The sequence below is a fragment of the Euprymna scolopes genome, chromosome 35, assembly GCF_053919585.1.
Source record: "Euprymna scolopes isolate OS-2025 chromosome 35, ASM5391958v1, whole genome shotgun sequence".
In the NCBI taxonomy this organism is placed as follows: Eukaryota; Metazoa; Mollusca; class Cephalopoda; order Sepiida; family Sepiolidae; genus Euprymna; species Euprymna scolopes.
In genome coordinates this window covers 75,262,145-75,286,927 of record NC_136516.1, presented here as the reverse complement: position 1 = coordinate 75,286,927, position 24,783 = coordinate 75,262,145, and the positions used below count along the sequence as shown (strand labels likewise).

Sequence of the window (24,783 nt, the reverse complement as noted above, 5' to 3'; positions counted from 1 at the left end):
AGAGAGAGAGAGAGAAAGAGAGAGAGAGAGAGAGAGAGAGAGAGAGAGAGAGAGAGAGAGTTTGCAGATTAAGGTTATCATGACATGCACTAAGTGTGATCCTTATCAAAATTCACACTAGCTAACTTGACATAGGGTCCCTAGTATATGACAATGTATTAATCAAAATCGCTTGAGACATAGTATAAAGCCATTTAAGGAGTTAACAAGAAAAAAAGATAATTATCACAAAGGCAGCAGATGCCTATTGGTCAGTCTTGAAAAGACGAAGACTATAGATAGGAGGAAAACAGTCATTAAGAAAATTCCACAATCCTGCAGTTCTTGGAAATAAACTGCTGGAATTGGAAGCTGTATTACAATGTGGTATCAAAACATCAAATTGATGGAAACCACTAGAATAACAAGTCAAGCTAGAAAGAAAGCAGAGAATAGATCAGACAATTCTGAAGAACACATGCTATAATATTATTTATAAGAAAAGACTGAGACTAGCAACATCACGACTGTAGGAGAGAGATTATAGGAATAAAAAGAAAAAAAAAGGTGGCGCCAATCAAATTACAAATATGTTTCTGCAAATTATCAATAACCCTCAAATGGGGCAGAGATTCGCCAACCTAAATATAACAGTATTCCACACATGGACTGATGGTAGATTTGTAGAGATAAAGAAAAGACTCAGGTGTGAGAAAGTGTTTCAAATGATAGAACTAACTTTTTGAAAAGCAGTAAAAGCAATAAATCTAATATATGTACTTTAAGATTTAATGAAAAAAAAAAAAAAAAAAAAAAGACCAACAAGTTTTAGAGCAAATGTCTCCTTAAAAGCAGACTTATCCATGAGAATTCATGGAAAGAAAAAAAATGGCACATCTATGATTGAAAAAAAAAATGGCACATCTATGATTGAAAGATACAAACTGAGTCTTAACAGCAATGGGTTTGTATTACAATCCACAGAGGTATGAAGAAGTGGTAAAATAATGTAAAAATATAACAAATAAATGTTATCAAAAGGCAAGATAAGTTACTCTTTAACTTATCTGGAAAAGGTTTTAGTGGTTTTACTCACTTTATAATGTTTAACCTGTTCGAAAATCATACAGTGTTTATCCATATGTGATAAAGACAAATGGCGGCGAGCTGATTGTTAAGTAAAGTTTGGAAAAATGAGTTAAAACTAAAAAAAGTTATACAAAATACTGTTAGAAACAAGCCATTTCAAACCCAAATTTACAACCTGGCCTGTGCGGGCAAGCAACCTATGAAAACTGGAGGTATTCGACCATCACTACCTACGTTGCATCCTCTGTGTTCACTGGCAACAATTTATCCCCAACAATACAATTTGCACTCATAAGATCCACTCTCTCCAAAAATCTCTCCTTCTGAGGCACCTTCGTTGGTTCAGCCATACCTTTTGACAACGTCCAGGTGACTTCATTCGTGAAGTCATCAACCCAACACCATCAACAGGCTGGAAGAAATGTTGTAGTGGCCAACTCAAAAACTGGCCCAGGACAGTGAAGCAGGATGCTGAACTGATTCTGGATCTCCACCTTCTTGGAGTCCGTCGTGGCAACCACGAATGACTTACACTCATAATGAGAAAGCAGCCTTAAATCACCATGCCTGGTCAGAACGTGCAGGATGTGGTGAATGTGTTGGAAAGATCAGGTCCAACTGATCCAGGGTAAATGCCACAACCATGACTTTGACCAATCCACAATTGAATCAAAGTCAACTTCTAGATTAGCTGGACAATTAAACTGATCAGAAATCATTCACTCACAAAGAAAAGGGTAGGTCAGGTCGACTCTCCTAATAGCTTAAAATGATGGGAGTTGGGAGGGAAAGAAAGAAAATAATGGGAGATAAAAGAGGACTCACACCACTGATGTGGTTTCTGTGTGTATTGCAATATACTGTATTATTATGAAAACAATTGGCTTGCATCCTTGAAATGCAAGGATAAGATTTTACTTGTGTGTAGAGGAGGAGTTAGCACAAAAACTTGAATAATGTGCTAGTGAGTAGTAAACACACACACACACACACACACACACACACACACAAAAACATTAAAGACTGTAAAAATATAGTGTACATTAATTCATTGTTCGACAGGATACTCGATATTCAAAAAAGGTATATATTTTTTGAGCATCCTGTTGAACAATAAACTAATGTAAAATATATTTTTACAGTCTTTCATTTTTTCTTCTATAACAAGCTCCATTTCCTATCTTGGTTATATTAAGCTTTTTTATTTGGTAGGATTACTATATAAATATTAATATTTACTCTAAGTTTACAGAACCTGTTGACTTCTACACTTAATCTTTACTGACTGCTTGTGTATATATATATATATATATATATATATATATATATAAAATTTAAAGGAGATTAGAACAATAGTCTAAAGAGCTGAGTGTATTTTAATGTAACAGTGAAATTACTAGTTTAATTAAAATACAGGAAATAGAAAGTGCTCGTTGTAATTTAGATATATAATAAGCTCAATAGTTAAATCAATCACGTTACTTAATATATATATATATATATATATATATATATATATATATATATATATATATAGAGAGAGAGAGAGAGAGAGAGAGAGAGAGAGAGAAAATAAAAAAGGAACAAACCGTATTATGTGTTCACCAACGTTTCATCTTTATTTCGAGACTTCCTCTGGGTGAAAGTCTCGAAGTAAAGACGAAACGTTGGTGAACACATAATACGGTTTGTTCCTTTTTTATTTTCTCTATTTTGTCGGAATACTATTTCCATTATTTTCATCATATATATATATATATATATATATATATATATATATATATATATATATATATAATATAAAGCTGAATGTCTGTGTGTGTGTGTCTGGTCACGAATAGGCTTCTATATGGTTGACTATTTTAAAAAACTGATTACATATAATGATAGAAGATGTATCGAGACACAGGAATGGGTATGTTTGATCTGGCAGAACGGTGGTTCATTACAATTGTGGGGTCTGCATTCGCACCTGGTCCACAAAGTATGAGAAAAAAAATTAAAAAAGAACGTTTACAAGTGTTTTTGATATAGATGTACATAAGAATATTTTGCTAAGTATGTTTTAACTTAAATAGGGATGGTACAATAAAATTGTGGGGGTCTGCGTTTGCGCCTGACCTCCATAGAATGGAAATAGGCACAAACTTTAATAAAGACTTTTCATATCTATCTGCGTAAGTATACTTTTATAATTATGTTTCAGTTTGAAGAAATATGGTATAATAAAATTATGGGGTGTTCGTTCGCACCTGACCTCCATAGAATGGAAATATGTCACAAAGTTTAACAAGTTTTTTTTTAATATAGATCTACAGAATATTGTGATAAATGTTTCCGTGTGAACAGGTATGGTATAATAAATTATGGGGTTTATCTATTTTTACTTTCATCATATTTTGCTTTGGTTTTGATACCCCCAAATTCAACCCAAATTTACAACCCTTCCTTTTGATAACCTATCATACTTTCATAAATCAGAGTCCATTTTCTGTAGGCTGTTTTTGAACCCAGTCTACGACGGGTACTTTTGCTAGTATTACAACCCTTCCTTTTAATAACCTATCATACTTTCATAAATCAGAGTCCATTTTCTGTAGGCTGTTTTTGAACCCAGTCTACGACGGATACTTTTGCTAGTATATATATATGTATATATATATATATATATATATATATATATATATATATATATATATATATATAACTAAATATGTAGCAACAATTTTGCAGATTTGTTAGTCGCAATATGAAACAATATTATAATGGATGCCTTTTGAAAAGTAATAAAGGATCAACTGAGAAAACTTGATATTTGGAACTTGGGGAATTATTACACTACACTATATAATGTTCTGGAACATGAAAAAAAAAATTCATTGAACCTAGACTTCTTTCTAAATTTACAAAATTCACATAAGAAAAGATCTTTTTCATTATAAAAAACTTTATTTATGAGAAAGAGTTTTTAACCCATTACGATTGGTATATCCAAACCGAATACATTTCAAATAAATGATTAACCTATATAAAAGTGACCTTGTCTGTTTGTACAGAAAGGTCTCTACCAAACTGTCCAGTTTTAGTCTATAAATTTGAAACTTGATATATAGGAGATTTAGACCTGTGGAACAAATTCAATTTGGTTTTTAGTCAGTAAAAAAGCTGCTAAGAAGTCAAAATTGAAAAACAAATTTGGAACTTGGCAGGCGTAAGTCAACTAAACGTATTTCTTCTACGTATGCACAAATATACATTTATACCTTTAATAACATTATTTTAAGTTTTTATATGCATATGGACTTAGCTCAGATGGTAACTAATACTGGCTGAGCTATATATATATATATATATATATATATATTTTCACCTCAAACAAGGCACAGTGCCACTTTGATGTAGGGGGCTACTATCAGGGACATAAGTTGCAGGGATACTATGTAGGGAGTTGAGTAGCAAGATGTCTGTTCACATTGCACTTGAACTTCTGCATGTCAGTACAGTTAGGGAAGCAGGAATCCGGAAGGGAATTCCAAAGTCTAGCAGTTCTAGGGAAGAAACTATTAGAGTAGAAGGCTTTCTTACATCTAGGAATCTCTAGTGTGTAGGGGTGGGATTTTGTTGTTTATCGGATCTGTCAGGGGTATTTATATCAAGGGGGTCCAAAGGCTTATAGTTCTTTGGAGCAGTCACCATTAAAATACTTGTAAAATAGGCAGCGGGATGCAACATTACGTCAATGGGACAAAGGTTGAAGCTTAGATGATAGTTCAGGACCTATTAGGTTGGTGACTCTCTTTTGAACCCTGTCCAGGAGTGAGAGACTAGTAGCAGATACACCAGCCCAAACGGTAATGCTCTGTTCCAACTCATGTTCCCTGTTAAATTTTTATATCTATCTATACATATATACTAGCAGTTCCGCCCGGCTTTGCTCGGGCCCTATGTACTGTTCATAACTTTATGTGCATATGTATATATTAAAAGGTGTGAATATGTACGGTAATGCCTTTCTAGATAATAGAATTCCTTAACTACCATAGAGAAAAGTTGGTAGAGACCGAAGACGTCAAAATGTTTTAACTTTGATCACAATTTTGCCCCCTTAACATTTGTTTTGGGCTCAAATTAAATTAAAATGTTTGATCCAAGTAACCTACATCTAAAATTTCAAGTGTTTAGATCCAAAATTGGCGGAGGAGTTTGGTAGAGTCTGCAAAGGTCAACTTTGTAAAATTTGACCTCTTGTCAGCCAAATTTTCGCCCAAAAACTGATTTAAAAGCTTGCTGTATGTCTGAATACCCTTTATATAAAATTTCAAATGTTTAGACCCAAAATTAGCTTAATAGTTTGCTAGAGACCGCAAAGGTAAAATCTTTTGAACTTTGACCCCTTGGAAGCAAAATTTTCAGCAAAACAACGATTAAAAAGCTTGTCCTATGTCTGAATACACTTTATGTAAAATGTTTAGACCAAAAATTGTCTGAGTAATTTGATAAAGATTGCAGAGGTCAATTTTTTTTTTAATTTTGACCCCAATCATGACCCCTTAACATTTATTGTTTTGGGCTCAAATCAAATTATAAAGTTAGATCCAGGTCCAAGTAATCTATATCTAAAATTTCAAGTGTTTAGGCCCAAAATTGGCGGAGGAGTTTGGTAGATTTCTCAAAGGTCAAATCGTTGAACTTTGACCCCTTGAAAGCCAAATTTCAGGCCGAAAACTGATAAAAAAAGATTTTCCCAAATCTCAAAACTCCTTATGTCAAATCTCGAGTCTGTAGACCGAAAATTGACAGAGTTATCTGGTAGGGAAGTGTACACAGACAGACAGACACACACAAACATTTTCACTTTTATATATATATACTAACGGGGGTACCCGGTGTTGCCTGGGGGTTTCGAGGTGTGTGTGCTTTTGGGTAAATCAAAACAAAAATTGTTGCCCGGGTGTTTGTGTCGGTAAGTAGGAGGAATCGAACCCAAAACCTTGAGGTGAAGTTGGAAAATAAAGTGTGAAAAAAAAAACGTGCGACGTTAACCACTCGGCCAGCAAGAAATAGCAACGGAAAGATGTTTGAATTTATTTAAGTATTAAGAATTGGCAGGTGCCTGTACTTAATGAGGTCAACTTTCACTGTGGGGCAGTTTTTTTATTTACTGCGGGGCAGTTTTTTGTTTTTTTGTTTCCCCAAGATGTTGGGGGGGGGGGAAACCAGCTTCCCATAAAAAGGGGATTATCTAAATTGAATAGCAATTGTCTGATATAAAGAGAAACTCCGCATTGATCAAAGCTAATTGCTTTTGTACGTTCCCAGCGATCGCACCGGGAACGATCTGTTAAGCTTCGAATTAGTTTCGCTTTTATACAAAAAAGCCGAATCAACACGCGGCGATCCAAAAATGTGAAATATTTAGCTTTTCAAAGTCGGGTAAATAAAATAGGCAGGCGACCCCCGTTGTCAACTTGTAGATATTACGATTTAGACGCGATATAAAAAGTTTTAGGAAGGAGTGAACCGACCGATCGCTTCCTGGAAAAAAGCCTTTTGCGGATATACACATTTTCGCTTTTATATTTATAGATATTTACTTTCGAAATCACTATGTATTGGGTACAATATAATAATCAATAAATAATTGGCTCTATAATAATTAATACAAAATATACATAAATTAAAATATCATATTTAAGCATACTTTATGATCAAGCAATGCCGGGCAGCCTGCTAGTTTAAACTAATTTGAAAATTTACAAATAAATGCATCACGGGATTAATTCAGTTGACATCAGTTCAATTAAGAAAGTCAAATTATATACGGCATAATCATGTAGACACACCAATTCTCATTAGATTCCTGAAGTTAAGCAATGTTGAGTTTGGTCAGTACCAGATAGGTAATTACTATATGTAGGAGGACGTCGACACCTCCCTGCAACAACTGCAAAAACCTAGAGCCTGTGTCAGTATTAAAGAGAGTCGAAAGTGGGTCTTGTGTTTACTTTCGGCAACTGCGTAACTCTCATGAGGTAAAATACCAGGTTGAGGGTATATGGGCTTCTCTTAAGCCGTGGTAGGCAACCCATCTAGTGATGCCATCAGAAAAATAAAAAATATAACCTTGATAGCCCAAGCGAAATCTCTAGGTACAGAATTGTTAATATTTATATGAAAAAAAAGTGTGTGTATATATATATATATATATATATATATATATATATATATATATATATATATATATAAGTGAAAGTGTCTGTGTACATTTCCCTACGCAATAACTCTGTTAATTTTTAGTCTACAGACTCAAAATTTGATATATAGGGTACTGAGATTTGGAAAAATCTATGCAATCAGTTTTCGGCCAGAAATTTGGCTGATAAGGGGTTCAAAATTCAACGATTTGACCTTTGAGAACTCTACCAAACTCCTCCGACAATTTGGGATCTAAACACTTTAAATTTTAGATATAGGTTCCTTGGACATGGATCTAACTTAATAACTTGATTTGAGCCCAAAACAATAAATTTTAAGTGGTCATAATAGGGGTCAAAGTTAAAAAAATTTACCTTTTTTTTTTTTTTTTTTACTCAGCATACACTTCCAAACACCCGGGCAACGCCGGCCACCCTTGCTAGTATATTTATAAAAGTGTGTGTGTACATTTCCCTATGCAATAACTCTGTCAATCTTTAGTTTACAGACTCGAAATTTGATATACAGGGTACTGAGATTTGGTAAAATCTATGTGATCGATGTTCGGCCAGAAAATTGGTGATTAAGGGGTCGAAGTATAACGATTAGACCTTTGAGAACTCTACCAAACTCCTCCGACAATTTTGGGTCTACACACTTGAAATTTTAGATATCGGTTCATTGGACATGAATCTAACTTAACTTGATTTGAGCCCAAAACAATTTAAAAGGGTCATAATAGGGGTCAAAGTTAAAAAAAAAATTGACCGCTTTTTTTTGCTCAACATACACCACCAAATACACGGGCAACGCCGGGCCCCATGCTAATATATATATATACGTGTGTGTGTGTGTGTGTGTGTGTGTGTGTGTGTGTGTGTGTGCATGTATAAAATTTTTATAAACATTAATGTTCATAAAATTTTTTATAAAGCTCTACTTCAGGTTGAGCATTTTTGAAAAAGTTTAATTTTATCATCATATTTAGACTTAAGATTAAATTAACATTTTTTTTCAAAAGTGCTCAACATATAATAGAGCTTTATAAAAATGTCACAGTGCATATACAACATATATACATATTGCATACATACATATATAATTCAATCAGAATGCGTCCCCACTCTTCCATCTGCACTCTTAGGCGAAAGGACTTTCTTCAAACCAGATTCCCTTCTAACGAATATCAATGGAAAAGGAGGGGGAGGAGAAAGCCACCCAAAAAGACTTGAGTAATTCAAGCAGCTGTAATGCCCATTGCCTTAGGGATTTTTCATTTTTCTTCACAGATGACAGAAACAAATTAAAGGAGTGTGAAAACTGCACGTACACGCGCGTACGCGCACATTCTCCTCCTCATCATCATCCATTTTTTTTAGTAGAACAATCATAATTAGTCCAGCAATTAAAGTGAGTTCCTTAAAATAGAGAACTTCCCCATACAACGTTAGTGGGGGGGGGGGATGAGAGTGGAATGAATCACATATTATCATGCAAACTAAAGGAATCTTGAGAAAAGCCAAAGTCCTTCATGAAAAAAAAAAAAAAAAAAAAGCAATCACTAAAAACTTGTAGCTTTTAAACACGAAGATGAGAGAAATTTAAGAGTACTCTCTTCAGACAACCAAGTACAAAAAAAAAAAGTTTTTAAAGGTTCATTTTTTTTTTTTTTTTTACTTTGAAGAATTTATAAATTAAAAAGAACGAGGGGGGGGGAATAAAAAAACCTTTTTCTTCAACTGAAAAAAAAACTTAAATACATTTTGCTTTAAGAATTCTTAAAACATATCTAATTGACATCGTTGACTGTAACGTGTCAGTCTGAGTTGGTAACACACAACTCAATAACTCCGGGGCCTGACAAATAGTTAGCATCACTAATCATCACTAATAATAATAATAAAGAAATCCATATAATGTTTATAAAGTACTAACCTTCAAATATTTTATTTTTTCGGAATCCTTTGAGATGAGGCTTCATAATTTGTGTATTAATTTTTTTGCGGACTGTTATCCTCATCTTCATAGTTGTTGCTGTTTCACCACGTTTCGGCCAGAGAAATAGCTGTCCGAAATGTGGTGAAACAACAATTAGTTTCCAAATTACAATAAGTGAAACTACTGTAGCAAATTTTGAAGACAATGCAAAAAACATGAATTTCATGTGTTAATTACAGCATTCCTTTCTGATGGGAAAAATACTGTTCAAGTAAAGAAACGGTTTTGATAAATGATATTTGAACTCAGCTTCATCGGAAACGGTTAAGTCGTTGTATACTGACTTTAAATACAATCATATCGACAAATTACTTTGAATACTTAGGTTGCCCAAATTCCGGCAGTTATCCAAAAAAGCAAAAAATCCATAAACTTGCTTCGGTCGATCGTAAATTAAAGTTGCATGATAGTAGAGTAATTGAAAAATATCAGATAGCAGTTTCGTCACCATTTTTGTACAAACATCTGTTACCGAGAAACCTAAGTGCAAAGTGGGTGCCATGTTTTTCTCACAGTTGATCCAAAAAAATATAACACAAAAGAAGTTTTTGCATGCGACAAGGGATGAAACATAGATTCATCACTAGTCTCCATAATTCAAATTAAGAATCAGCTGAGTGGACAGCAGCAGGTAAAAACTATCCAAAGTGACCAAACACATAAACATCAGCAGGCAAGGTTTTGGCTTCCTTATTTTGGGATGTGCAAGGTATTTTTATTCATTGACTACCTGGAGAAAGGAAGAACCATCAATAGAGAATCGAATATAGCAGCACCAGTGTGTTTGAAAGAAGAAATAAAATTAAAAAAAAACAGCAACAAATGAAGGTGTTCCTATGTAAAATAATGCAAGATGCCATGAGTTAATCATAGCAATAACAAAACTATATGAATTGCATTCGAATTGCTTCCCACCCTATTCTCCAGATTTGGGTACTTGTACAGTTTAATCAAGACATTAAAAAAATGAAAATATCGAAAAAAAAAAGTTTAAATTGTACGTATCCATTTTGGACTGAAGATCTCCGAAAAAAATTTTCACTTAATTTGATCGAGTAGTTTTTTTTTTTTTTACAGCGGAAAAAACACGTTTTTATGAGAACGCGTTGAAGTCAGCCATTATGAATTTTATGGAGCACGCCACGGGGAGATAACTCCAGTTAAAGCATCGACATTCCCTCCCCATCTTTAATAATAGCTTTTCTTCCTAAAAATCGAACCTTTTGCTCGGTATCATAACAAATTGTTTTTTCGCTGTAAAAAAAAAAAAAAAAAAATAAAGAACTACTTGATGAAATTAAGCGAAAGTTTTTTTCAGAGAACTTCGTTCCATAACGGATACGTACAATTTAAACTTTTTTTTCGATATTTTCATTTTTTAATGTCTTGATTAAACTGTACAAGTACCCAGATTTGTTGTATCTAAATATCACCGGAATAGAGAATTGGGACCATTTGTCGTACATAAATAGTAACATCGTGATCTCAGCAATATAAGACAAGCCAATAAGGGTTCACACGTAACCCAACAATAGCAAGAATATCTATACTCACTCTTTTCCATAATAATGAGGTTTAGTTGGAATCTGAAAAGACAAAAGGAAATAGATATTATTTAAAAATCAAAAATTCCAATGGACATTCATACAGTTAAAAAATACATGTACATTCATGGAATGTGATCTGATGAACTCACAACACTTGTGCTCCCTCGCCATACATACTCCCGACTAACCTGACAAGCAGCAAGATCCTACCCGTTCACTGTTGAGGTTCCTAGATGCTATAAAAACTACTATAATAAATGTAATGTGAACAACTGCTCAACTCCCCAGTCTCTTGTTAGATACGATCCCAAATAGTAGCTCCTTAAGTTTCAAGTGGTAATATGCTTTGTTTGGGTTGAAAATAAAAATAAAAAAAAATAAATAAAAAAAATGAAATAAAAGTCTTTATAAATTTCTGTGTTAACAACACTATTTAGACAAGATCTCATGCTTCTAATCTATATGTAACTTTGGTAAATACATATCGATTTTATTTTTTAATTAAAAAAAAAAAAAAAAAATTAAAATCCATACCCTCTCTGCTTTAAGACATCATAGGATAATAGCCAAAAATTTCAATCAATGCTAATCTGTTCCTACAAATCCAAATAGGCTAAGTTCACATGCATGTTTTCAAAAATTATTCATTTATTTTATCTTTTATATTTTCTCCACATGACTGGACTCAAATAAACCTTCCAAAGAGAAGGTGACATGCATTTTTACTGGCTACTATTTATCTACTGTCGTTGCTTAACTTTGGTGATCTGACGAGAACCAGTGTGTCCACATGATTATGCTGTATTGAGATTAGTTAGTACCAGATGGGTGACCATTTGGGAATTCTAGGCGCTGTATGTGCTCTCCGCTTATCCCAGCATTTGTTCCCAGTCGTCCTGAACTTCCACTCGTCACTGGTATTTAACAATGTTGACTCAGAAGAGGTGTGGTTGGAGACTGCGCAACCCTTGCCACAAAAATTTCATGCACAGGCAGCCCTTCGTGGGTTTCCATAGTCTGTCAAAGACTGAAGGAGCTTTATTTATCTATTGTAGTAACAAAAGATAAATAAAACCACTCAATAGAAGAGAATTTTCGTAAAGATCAGCTAAATTATTTCATTTTCGTCTTTCATAAACAAACAAAATAATTTAGTCCAATGTGTTTTCGTTTCTTTTAGATAATTTCTTTTTATGAGAAATGATCAGAATATTTACAAAATCAAAGTATTTAAAACCTATTTTCAGTATTATTTGTGGAAACACATTTTTGGATGATTGAAACCAACATTTCTAATACAAAAAAAAAAAAAAAAAAAAAAAAAAAAGAAGCAAATGTCGGCAACAACATTATCGTCTGCAGCTTAACTCTGTTATGAGATATTAATTTCATTTACTTGTAAACAATAAATACTTCCAAAAATTATTTTTCTTCTTTGAATGAACACTGTCACCATGTACTAAATTTGTAGTTAAAACTCTTTTAATGAGTGATACAAATATTTTATTAAAAAAAACTAAAATATTTATATAATAATTTTTTTTTTTTTTTTTTCGCAAAAGTGGATACTAGTGATGGGATGATTTTTCTCCAATGCCAATACAATAACTGATTTTGTTATTCTGATTCTTTTAATACCTCTAAATATTTAGCTATAGAATTTTAAACATTTATTTGGAGATTACAATAAAAAAAAAAAAAAAAAAGGAAAAGTATTATGTGCATATATATGATGATTGCTACTTCTGGACAGAAGTTTGTCATCTCTTCAGTGAAGCGGTATGAGTCTGTGTGCACGTAGGTGACTTTTTAAACCAGCTTTGGTCCTACATAAAAGTACACAAATGTGACATAAAAACTTTCCTTCTTGTAAGGGTGATCACATGATAATATTGTGAATCCTCGAATGTCGTGTCAGGCCAGTTTTAGATTTGCAGATTAGACCATAAATATGACAACTTAATATTGCCGGATATGCTGTCGTTCTTTTCTTTGATTGTGTGATTTCAGATGATTTACAAAACCAGCTTTTGACAAAAGGTATCTGCCACATACAGTGCACTTCAGTTCCTGTTGTAATTTCTCTGACATTATATCTTCGTCCTGCTTTCTTAAAACACATTTTAAAACAGCAAGATCTACATGCTGCTCTTCAAAAATCTTACAACTTTCTCTGATGATTTTCCTCCACCGTGATCGATCTTTCACTTGGGCTTCCCAGTTATGTACATCCATCTGAAGTATCTTCAAGCTGTTTTTCAGAGAATCCTTAAACCTTTTTCTTGGTTTATGTTGTGGTCTTTTACCCTTATCTATCTCACCATAAAACAGTTATTTAGGAAGTCTTATTACTTTCATCCTAACCAAGTGTCCAGTCCAATGCATCTGATTTTCATTTCTGTATTAGTACTATTTGATCGTTCAAGAACGAAAGTGTCAGGCGTTAGAGTCCTCCAGTTAATATTAAGTATTCTCCGAATACAACTTTGGTGAAACCTTTCCAATAACTTGCCTCCTATATGTTGTCCAAGTCTCTGACCCATATAACAGCGTAGTGATAACTATTTATATTTAAATTAAAATGTTTAAATTCAACGGTATTTCACACACGTAGCCGAATGGATATGGTCTTTGCTAATCAAGTCAGAGATGGCTTGTGTTGCCGAGTTCGAATCTGTCGACTGGTGTTAATTGTGACACCCTGCACTGAAGATTCCCGAAAGGATGAAACACTAGTGTCTGTAGGTATTTAATTATTATAGTAAAAAAAAAGTAATTATATATATATATATATATATATATATATATATATATATATATATATATGTATATATATGTATATATGTATATATATGTATATATATATATATATATATATATATATATATATATATATATAAAAACATGGTAACTTGATTTTAGTTTAAAAATCAATAAATTTTTATCATTTTATCAGTAGCAGCAATAATAAAAAAAAATTGCTTTTGACGTTGGAAAATAGGCACAGATGTTTCTGATCCTCCAATTCTAATTCATCATCTCAATCATAGTGAATACTCAGATTACTGGCGTATTATAAATATGAAAGAAATACAAAACTTTATTTCAGACTTGAATGTTTTCAATATTTTCTCAAATAAACTTGTGAAAACACAAAAATTATTTTTAAAGCAATACTTTTATTTAAACTTATTTTTTATTTAAATTATTTTTTTTATACAAATGACTAAAAAACTACTTATTTTTATCAAACCTAATCCAATGAAACATGTCATTTAAGAAATAAGCTGATAACACTAGCATATTTATGTATTTCAAAAGTGTGTTTCTTCAGATTTACTACATTGATTTTAACTGATAGAACTTTTCATGACCACCACTGCTGCAGGAAAATTTGCCCTGGATTTAAATATTTGTCGATTTTACAATATCTTTTCTACTTCTTTCCCTCTTTTTGAAACAGAATTACTTTTAAAGTGCAGTATACTGTACTTTGGCTTTTCTTTCCTTATCAAATCCTTCTCCACTGAGAAAACGTTTAAATAACACACTTCAGCATTTTAGATTAGTATTTTTTATTTTCCCTAGGTAACATTGGGATACAGGTCTTGCTTGTTTATTATAAATCCAATATTTATTGAAATTAAAAATAAAATAATGTAAAGCTAAAATGAATTTAAAATCTAAAAAAAATTGGAGCCTAAAAATTTTACCACACTGATTATAGTTATCCAAGTTGGATTTAATAACATTTATGTGTCTCAGCTCAGTGAGAAAGTATATGTCAGCCATAGTGCATGGAGGTATTTTCAGATAAGTTCATTTCTTTAATAAGAGTCGATTAATTTTAAACCCAAGAATTGTACCACAATCAAAGACAACAGTTTTGACAAACATTGCTTGTCCGACATCTGAGAAACTTGGTTTTATTAGCTTTAGAGGAAACAAGACCGACCTCACCAGCACTAATAATAGTGGAAATTTGTGGTGTTGCTGTTCTACTCGGACATGTGGTAGTCGAGTAATAACCTTACACTGGACTTTGAACCGAACAAATCCAAGAGAGACATATGCCAATTATAAATGGCTTCTTGAACAAACTAAATAAGTCACAAATAGACCTCCCCCTCTTTGATCGCCCCCCCCCCCTTATTGTACTGAATGTTTCCCAAAACATAGATTTTGGGCAACAGTTCAACTAGTTTTGTAATTTACAGTAAATGTATGTGTCTAGCTGGCTTCATTAATCACGTATAGAAATTTAATTTTATGAACAACGGAAAGCTCAATCTTAATAATAACTGATAATAATAATAAAAAAATGGGTGGGAAAAAATCATGTATACAGATTTAAATTTTATTATCAAAGAAACGCTTAATCTAAATAATAACTGATAATAAAGGAAACAACTTCTTTCATTTTTTTTAATACAGACACAAAAATATTCTCATATTATTATTAAAAAAGAATGAATGTTATTTTCTTCATTTGTATTAAGATGAAAAAAATATCTTTGTGTTGAGTTCATAGAGTGATCTCCCTTGCTTGTTATTATGGATTATTGAGTGGAAAATAAAGATGGAAGTTTTGATAAATGACCGTGTGTCTGTGATGAAAGTTATGTGAGGAAGAAAAACAACAGAGAAGGAATTTTGTCTTCTTATCGATTAGTCTTGTCTTCTTTTATCTAGAGAGAAAGAGTCCCATACTTTTTATATATCGATTAGTTTTGTCTTCTCATCGATTAGTTTTGTCTTCTTCTAGATTAGTCTTTTTTTTAATAATGTCAGGTGAAGAATAGAAACTAAATTGTGAAATGATAGCAAACAGGCGAAACTTGATAATTCTTAAATAAAATGAACCAAATAAGAATTTGAAAGTTAAAAGAAAATTAAATTAAAAAGAAAAACGAAAAATATTTTAATAAAAGATAAAACACTACTAATCTAATATATAAATTGTCTGTCTATGTGTATGTCCAACTAAAAAGTCTAAAACTACATAAGAAAATATCAAAGACCCACAAGGTTGGTATATTATTTATCAGCATTGCCCTAGGTGAATAAAATCTAAAACTAAAAAAAAAATATGGACTAGGTGGAGATAAGAGATGGGGTAATGGAGAGGGATGTGGAAAAACAGGAAAGAGTAAAGAGAGAAAGACAGATCGATTGAGAGGGGTAGAGAGATGGAAGTTTTAATATAAAGATGTCACATACTTTTTAACCCCTTCTACTTTTTTTAAGACCCTGGGCAACGCCTGTCAGCCCTGCTAGTACAATATAAATATAAGAATCAAATTCTATTAAATGGTAGCCGGGGGGGGGGGGCTTTGCCCAAGTGTAAAATATGCTTAAATATTATATTTTAATTTGTCCAAATTTTGTATATATTATTAAAGAGTTGTGATTTCAAAAGTAAAAAAAAAAAGTATTTAGATGCCATCAGATAGAATCGAAACCGAAACTGTAGCATTCAAAGCTGGTGACGTTACCACTGTACAAACGTGATACACATATAAACCAATTAAAGATTAAAAAAAACAAAAAAACTGGGATGAATGTACAAAATGTTTAACAATTTTTTTCAATTTTGACCCATTTTTGACCCCTTAAAAACAACTTTAACCGGCTAAACACCCATAAAAGAACGGCCTGTAAAAAAAAAATCCAATCATTTGAGGCCCCCAGCACCGCTTTGCGACTTTTAGTTTCAGAGGAGATAGAGTTTGGAAATATGAAGACAGACAGACCAACAGACAGACAGCCGTTTATATATTAGATTTCATGTGATAGTTCCCAAAAATGCCCACTTAATTCCTCTTTTTCTGAATTCCTTTAATTTTCCATCTCAAAATATTCCATGCTATTATTACTAATCATAATCTGATCAGGCAACTTGTTTAAAAAAATTAATTACGCTATGAACATAAAATTACAGAAAAAAATTATCCTCTGTCAATGTTCACACCAATATTCATATTATATACAAAATATTTATATACTGTAAAATAATACCTGAAGTTAAAAAAAAAAAAAAGAAAATGTTTAAAAATGAGAAATTTTAAAAGTTAGACATATAGATCGGTATAGAACGCAAAAAGACCCCCCCCCCCCGAAAAAAACAAAAAAATGTATCCAATAGAAAGTAAAAGGAAAGGGGGACAGGAAAAAAAAAAGCCAGTACATAAAGTCAATGAAATTAGTATAGAAAGTAAAAAGGTAAAACAAAAACAACATGTCTCATTATCGGAATAGATTGAATGCTGGGGCAGGTCTGACTTGCTATTAAATTAATATTAAAAATATTAAAAGGCCATTCACATAAACCACACAAAACCTAGAATTAACACTATCGCCCATCAAACTAGTAACACTATTTTAAAACGCTTGTCAAGATATCACCCCTTTTCCATGTAACCCAAATTCTTACACCAGAATTTAGCTTACTAAAGGCCCCAGAAAACACTGTGGTGCCCCACTGTCTACGAATATTGACCGTGTGCAGGTCACTGGTCTAAATTCTTTCCTTCTCCAGTTTTCTTAGCCTACCTGCTCATGATTTGGACCGGTTGAGTGACACCTACGGTACTTACTAATTTTTTTTTTATTTTCACACGAGAAAAAAAAAAAAAAAAATGATAAAAAAGAAAAAATCGGGAGAAAAAAGGTATAACTGAATAGCTCTCCGCTAGTTTTAACAATGTTTATTTAAATGAACAAATGTTACTAGCAGGACCCGTTAACCGGCGTTGCTGGGTGGAAGTATGCTCCTCCCCCACTCATAAAAAATTAAACTACGGTTGTTGTTGGTGGCCAACCCCCAACTTCCTCATGTCAAAAACGGCTTTCAGAATAAACACCCTCAACCTTCCCATGTTAAGAACAACTCTGAATAAACACCCCATTTTTTTAGGGGAGGGGGGGGCAAAATATTTGTGCATTTGAAAACTTAAATCATCACACAAACAGAACGCAGAAGGGCCTCGTGTAAAAAATCAACAGTAGGTTTGTTGGTAAGACAAGGGCGCATTTGAAATTAATGTTTCTGATTAGAGCACAACTGAACCATGATACTTGACTTTTGCATTTTAAACTTTAAACAAATAAATACTTTTATAACATCAACAGTAAGTTCTCTACGGTGCAATGTAGACTACGATGTATTGTGCCGTAAGTCACTGCAGGGAAGTATGTGAACTACCTACCAGTGCACTGCGGTGGGTCTCTGACTAGAGCAAACAATCAATCAATTTGATTAACAAAGGGGTGATTTCATTGATTTCGATGAAAATAACAGTATTGGAAGTGTGGAAAACTCATTGATCCTTATTCAATCTCAAACAACATCAGGTCGTCCTAGTATATATAAAAATATATAGGGTAGTATAATAATTCTCCAAGTTTCAAATATCAAGTTTTCTCAGGTAGCTGAGAAGAAATGGCAGAGTGTGTTGGTTTCATGAACCATGGAAGTTGTCCAAAACGGTGCTTTTATAAGTTTCTACTATTTTTCCGGGTATTAAGCAAAAATATGCGCACTTGCACGTACAAGAATGGCCACCACTTATAACATAAATTACATTGCTTGATACCTGGAAAAATATTTATTTGCGGAAAATTTAAATGTGATATTCGTTTTCAGCACACCCAAAAACCTGTTTTTTAAGGTAGGTTTTGTGTTGGTCTATCAGGCCACAATTACCAAATAAACACCACCCCTAAAAAAAAAAGAAAAAAAAAAAGGAAAAAAAAAAAAAAAAAAAGCAAAGCAAAGCAAAAGGGAGGTTATAAAGTGGGTGTTCATTTTATGTTAAATCAATATAAAAAAGTGATCCCCCCCCACTTTTTGAAACTATAATTTCTTCATATTTTGGAAACTACTAGCTTCCTAGAATTTTAACTGTTATTTTCGTTTTCAGTACCCCCATCATTTGTTTTCCTAGTTTTGCATATGAATTACAAAATATCTGATATTTCCCGAAAACCTCTGCCCTAGATGGAGTGGAGACAAAAACTTGCTGCTATGGCTTTAAATGATATGAAATAACAGCAAAGGGAGACTTGATTCAAAATATTTCTCATGTTATATCTCCCCTCTTTGGTTTTCATACGTAAAGTAAATTTCACAGTGTATAAGGATTATTTGATACTGGTTGGTTGTTTTTGTTTTACGGCATATCAACCGTTTTCAGGTTATTTAATGCCAAATCCAAAGATTTTGAAGAAAAATATTTTTAATAGAATATATTTGTTGTTTTCACGTCAGTTTCTATTTAACCCATAGTTGGGACCCTAACAGGTACTACCACTCCGGGTCAGAGTGGACCTGGAAGCAATGGTAATTAAAGGGTGGCTCCACACTCCCCAAAGCCCACAAGCTGGGGCCTCACCACTGGATATAGTTTATGGTCATATCCAGGACCCCCTTTGAGGGACTTTTACCCTCTGCAGGGGGGCAGTCGGCGTATTCTAATGCCCCACCGACAGGGCCAATTTGATACTGGAGATATTCATAATCGAACCCTATTTCCAAAAGAGAGGAGATATAACATATGAAAAATATTTGGAATAAAGTCTCTTCTTGCTGTCATTTTAGATCATTTGAAACCATAGCAACAAATTTTCGTCTTCACTCCATCAAGGCCAGAAGTTTTGGGGAAATATATACTCCTAAAAATTTGTTATTTTTTGTGGATTGATATTCATATTAAAAATCCTTTTTTCTTTTGATTTAAAAACAAAATACCATGGAATTGCATTCATCTGCAAAAGATCTAGCTAATTTGCATATTCTTTGAAACATTCATTTTTAATTAATTCCCTATTAGTTTTTTCAGTTTTCTTATGGGATGATCATCTTTAGTTAACTGCTACGTGCAATTATATTCATGCAGCTGTTGTACATGATTTACACTTGCGTAATATTTGTATAAAAAGGTTATAGTAAACACAAACCTCTTTCTCTATATATTTATGTATGTGTATACACATTTATTTAAAAAATGTTGGCTACCAAACTCCTGTCAGTGTTCGTCTACAAATATGAAATTTCATATATAGGGTATTCAAACCCATGCTAAACTTTATATTTGGCTTTAGCTGGGGAAAATCAGTGCAAAAGTGTGAAAATTAAAAAAATTAAACTTGCCAGGTGAAGGTTAAACAACGGCATTACGAATATGCATGCATAACATAATAGCTATTGGTTGATGTTTTAATTTTTAGCCTTGCAGCAAACGTTTTCATAGCTCAGGCATGAACGTCAAAGGATAAAGTAAATCGTAAACTAAGTGTTTTGGTTTCGATTTTCGGTGGTGGCACACGAGTCATTTTTTAAAAACTTTTTGATCATTACATATGAAATCTGCAATGATCAAAATATCATATTTAAGCATATTTTATGACTGGGCAATGCCTGGTGGCCTGCTAATGTGTGTGTGTGTATATATGTAGGTCAAGGTCTGGTGTGGACGTGTGTTAAAAGCACACAGATGTCTTAGCGTCTTACTGTGCTTCTCCCAGACAAATCAACCCCACGTGCACGTTGTGACCACTGCCACGCAGACGGGGATCTATTGAACGGTGAGTGTCCTGTGCCGTATAATTGGACCTCTACTGCTTTGTGGGCCATGGTTCTTTTAACCAAAAGCTAAGGGTGAAGTAACCCTGACAGAAACCTCCAGAGGAGCTTAGGCTCTGTCAGCTGCAGCATACATGACCCACCGGCGTGTGGAGTATGCTCTGGTGTCCAGCAACCTAAGTCCCAGTCATGGATCAAATGGCATGATGGGTGGAAAGGGCTCCTGTAAGCCGTGGTGAAGGCAACCTCTCTAGGAGAAGGAAAACCCTGATATAAAACCTGCGGCGTGCTTCCAATGATGTTGACTTGCTCTTCTTTTTGGTTCGATGTGGCAGTTGTTTAGAGTTGGATTGTCGCAGTGCAAAGTCTTTCCTCACTATAAAAAGCTTCAAGCACAGGCATTACTTGATATGCAATCGAATACACATTTTGGAATCAGTATGTATCTCGATAACAAAAAGGGTGGCTTTAGCCTAGAATGGCAAACGGACATTCAATGAGGATTGATGCCAGGATGGGCGTCAAACTTCCAGGGTGTGCCCTGGTAAGTGTTCAGGGCACCACAGCTTGGACCCGGTCATCAGTGAATGTGCAGGATTATAGAAAGTTCATAGAAGTGACCGTCTGGCATGTGCTGTTAGTTGCGCTCATGTTTGTTTGCGTCATTCAAGCCAGAGATATATTAAGTAATGGCAATACTCGAGAACGAGTTGCTGCCATCATATATATATATATATATATATATATATATATATATATATATATATATATATATTACTTGTAGCCAAATTGAAAATTGAAATGTTCATATCTTTGGTTCTATGGAACAAAACTACATGAAAATTTGCAGGCTTTTTGAAGATTATAATACTATTCTATAGTTAAAATTTTATGACCATTGGTTAAAAAAAAAAAAAAAAAAAAAAGAACCTATATTTTCAAACCAATAAAATATGCCAAAATTTGCCTACATTTGTATATATAGTGTCCTAGTAAGCCAGCTTCAGTTTTTCTGCTTTGGGGTGAATTTTGCTTAGGGATTTTTTGCTTGCTTGTCTCCCCTGTTGCCTTGCTAGGCCACTAATAGAAGACTTTATTATAGTGGAGGCTTAATAAAAAATAATTTAAATCGGTTTTGTAAAAAAAAAAAAAATTAATTGTATACAGATACACTTGAACACAAGTTGATATTATTGCATGTAGGTGGGTAAATGTATGGTTTCCAACCTTTCTGAGCATTTACCGATTCAATCAATGCAATAGATTTAATGGGATTTCGATGGTGTTAAATGTTTATAGAATTTGGCTCAGAACAACCACAACAAAAAGAGTCTTTTCTTTTCCATTCTTCTGACTGGTCTTTAAATCCGTGTTATGATTCGTTCCTGGATAAGGAGGCCATTAGGAAGAGTGTCATACTTGTGCGTGCGCGCGCGTGTGTGTGTGTGTGTGTGTGTGGAGGGGGATCAAATGACTGGCCTTTTTCTTTGTATTTAAATTGTTGTGGGATGGGATTTGTTTATTCTGTAACGCTATTTTACTTTTGTGGTAAGTTCTGCTCACAGAACCTCTTTCACTCATATTCTCTCTCTCTCTCTCACACACACACACACTCACACACACACACTTTTTTCTGCTCTTTCATGCTATACACCATCACAGTAACATTTTTATACAGACATATACTCTTTTACAAACACATCCAAATAATTGTGCTTAAAGGGGCGATTAGAATCCTAAAAAGATCTCTTGGTTTGAGTCTCTGAAATATCGGGTAAATGCCCGGATGCCACATTCCCAGAACAAAAAAAGAACAAAACAATTTTTTCACACACTTCTATACACATTAAAACCCGTTCTACACATACATCCATTAACACATTCTCATTCACATACACACATGCTTTTATATGTACTCACGCACACATGCGTACATCCCTTCTTTCTATTACATACACATTTGCTTTTTATAATCTAGTGCCAGCTTGGATACTAATCCTAAAATCGACATACAGAGTATGCAAGTGAGTAGATCCTCCCTGTTCAGCCATCAGTCAACCCTAACCCCTGTAATATACCTTGTTGTACAAGGCAGTCGGCTCCCACTATTATTTTTCATCTGCACTCCTCCAGTGACAATTGACGATCTTTTATCCAGAATAAAATTCCTGTCAACCCAAAAAAGATAAGATATCTTGATTTCTATTCTTCTTCTATTTTTTTTTCTTCCTAACTGCTCTGCCTCGGCTGACACTGTGTCCAGTGACAGTCACCATATGGACAAGAGTCAGGGCCAATAATCTAGATAAATGACTCTAGTGGAAATTGAGAGGGGAGCCCCCCTCCCTCATACCCTGGAAACCCAAGATTGAATTGCTTGGTTTCCCATAACAACACAGAATTACCACTTTCTTTCCAGCGACTCCCAGCTCCTCAAATTATCAAAACCCTAAATGGACACACGGCATATTATTCACATGCGTACTAGTAGGGATATCCTGCATATCACGGGGAAAATTAATTCAAAATATAATACTGATACTAGCAGGTTTTCCTGGTACTAAAATACACTTAATATGATATGTTAATTTATGCAAATTTCGTATTTATTCTTATAAAGTCAATATTCTATTGATTATTATATTGTACCGAATATATAGTAATGATTTCAAAAGTTAAAATAAAAATATGACCTGGGTGCCATCAGCTAAAATGGAAACCAAAACCTATAACTCTACAGCATTATTTGCTACCGTCTGAACCAAGTCCATATGCATATAAAAACCAAAAATAACAAAAAGTTATAAATGTATATTTGGCCAGGCGTCAAAGTAACATGTTTAGTCAACTTACACCTGCCAAGTTCCAATTTTTTCTTTTTCAATTTTGACCTCTTAACAGCTATTTTTACTCGTTGTTTTAATACCTCATTGTAATACAGCTTCTTATCCCAGTAGATTCTTTCCAAGGATTGCAAGATTGTGGAACTCTCTTCCTGCTCACTGTTTTCCTTCTACCTACACCAGGTCTTTCCAAGATTAAGGTCAATACGCATTAGACCATGCAGTGATTAGCTTTCGTTTTTGTTAGTTCTTTACATCAAGTGGCTTCATGCCTTGTCTCAAGCGATTTCAAGTGATATGAGATTAAATAAGTCATCTCCTCTTCACCGTCTGAGCTCTGATCGACCGAGATCAGCTTTGCAATAACTGTTGCTAATTCCAAAAATTGATAACAAATCAGTTGACAGCCATTTTGCAAGAAAGGATTCAACATTTTACAAGAAAGGAATAATAAAAAAACAAAACAAACAAACAAACAAATATATATATATAAAATAATTGGAATCGGTGATTATATCAGAATCGGGAAAAAGATTGGAATCGTCACATCACTACTAATTATATTCCTCAAAAAGATACTGTACACTTGGAGTGTGTTTAACAGTCGGCAACCATGTTCTTTTAAATCTTTTTTTCTTTCTTTATAAACTTATCAAGTCTCTGAGGCCATTTAAGGATAAGAGTTAATGAGTGCAAGGTGGTCACTGAGACTACAAGCGCAGTCACCGTTAATGGTGGAAATTGGGTAGAATTTGATTATTTAAGGAAGGGGGGTGGAGGGCAACCCAATAAGAACTTGTTTGTATTTGACTTGAAGACAACCATGTTGTAGTTAGCTGAAACAGTTCTACAAGTGGGCAGTTCTAAGAAAGACACTTTGTTCATGGAATTTGCGTCTGGATTTAGACATAGAGAGTTCGGGAAATTGTTGATAGTGGTTGTAGATAGATGAGTGTTTGTTGTGAAAGTTTGGCAGGGGGGAAGGAACCATGGATTGAAGCTCAGCCGAGCACTGGTCATGAAAATAACAAAGCAACAGTTTTGCAATGTCTCTTCTGTGAAAAAAATTACAGAAAGTAGAAAATGACATCACCTATTTATTAGGCAAAGGATTGTGTCAGGCCAAGATCAAAGTGTAGTATCTATCCTGGCAGATACTGCAAGCAAAGACCGTATGTGGGGGCAACCCCACATATAAGACCTTGGTCAGTGTAGGGGAAACCCTTCATACCAATTGTCACTATCCAGCTCCCCTACTCCCCGGGGAGTTAGTCCCCATTTCCCCTTCACTCCTCACTTTAAAAATCGGCCTTGTGCCTAATTTGCTCAGTGGGGGAGCAAATAAATACCTCAAAGTGTAGTATCTGTTCTTCAGATGCTGCACTTCAATTTCTTGTTCTCTGTCAGTGGAGGAGAAATCCTTCACGACTGAGACAATTTTTATTTTTGTTCCTTTTCTCCACGTTAAAAAACGACCCTGGTGTTTAACTCTGTCCCGTGGGAAGGCATTGTAAATAGGAACTTAATAATCCTGCTGCCAACAGACAAC

The 24,783-nt window shown here is 33.9% G+C and overlaps 1 protein-coding gene across 4 annotated transcripts in view; it reads right to left on the bottom strand.

The window, feature by feature from the left end:
- Nucleotides 1–24,783, bottom strand: part of LOC145259940 (N-chimaerin-like) — a 423,244-nt gene that overhangs the window by 33,113 nt on the left and 365,348 nt on the right. For all 4 annotated transcript variants that reach the window (XM_080117906.1, XM_080117905.1, XM_080117907.1 and 1 more), the window contains one exon: nucleotides 10,816–10,847. In XM_080117906.1, the coding sequence (XP_079974032.1) occupies nucleotides 10,816–10,847 (32 nt within the window). The remainder of the gene's footprint in view (nucleotides 1–10,815; nucleotides 10,848–24,783) is intronic.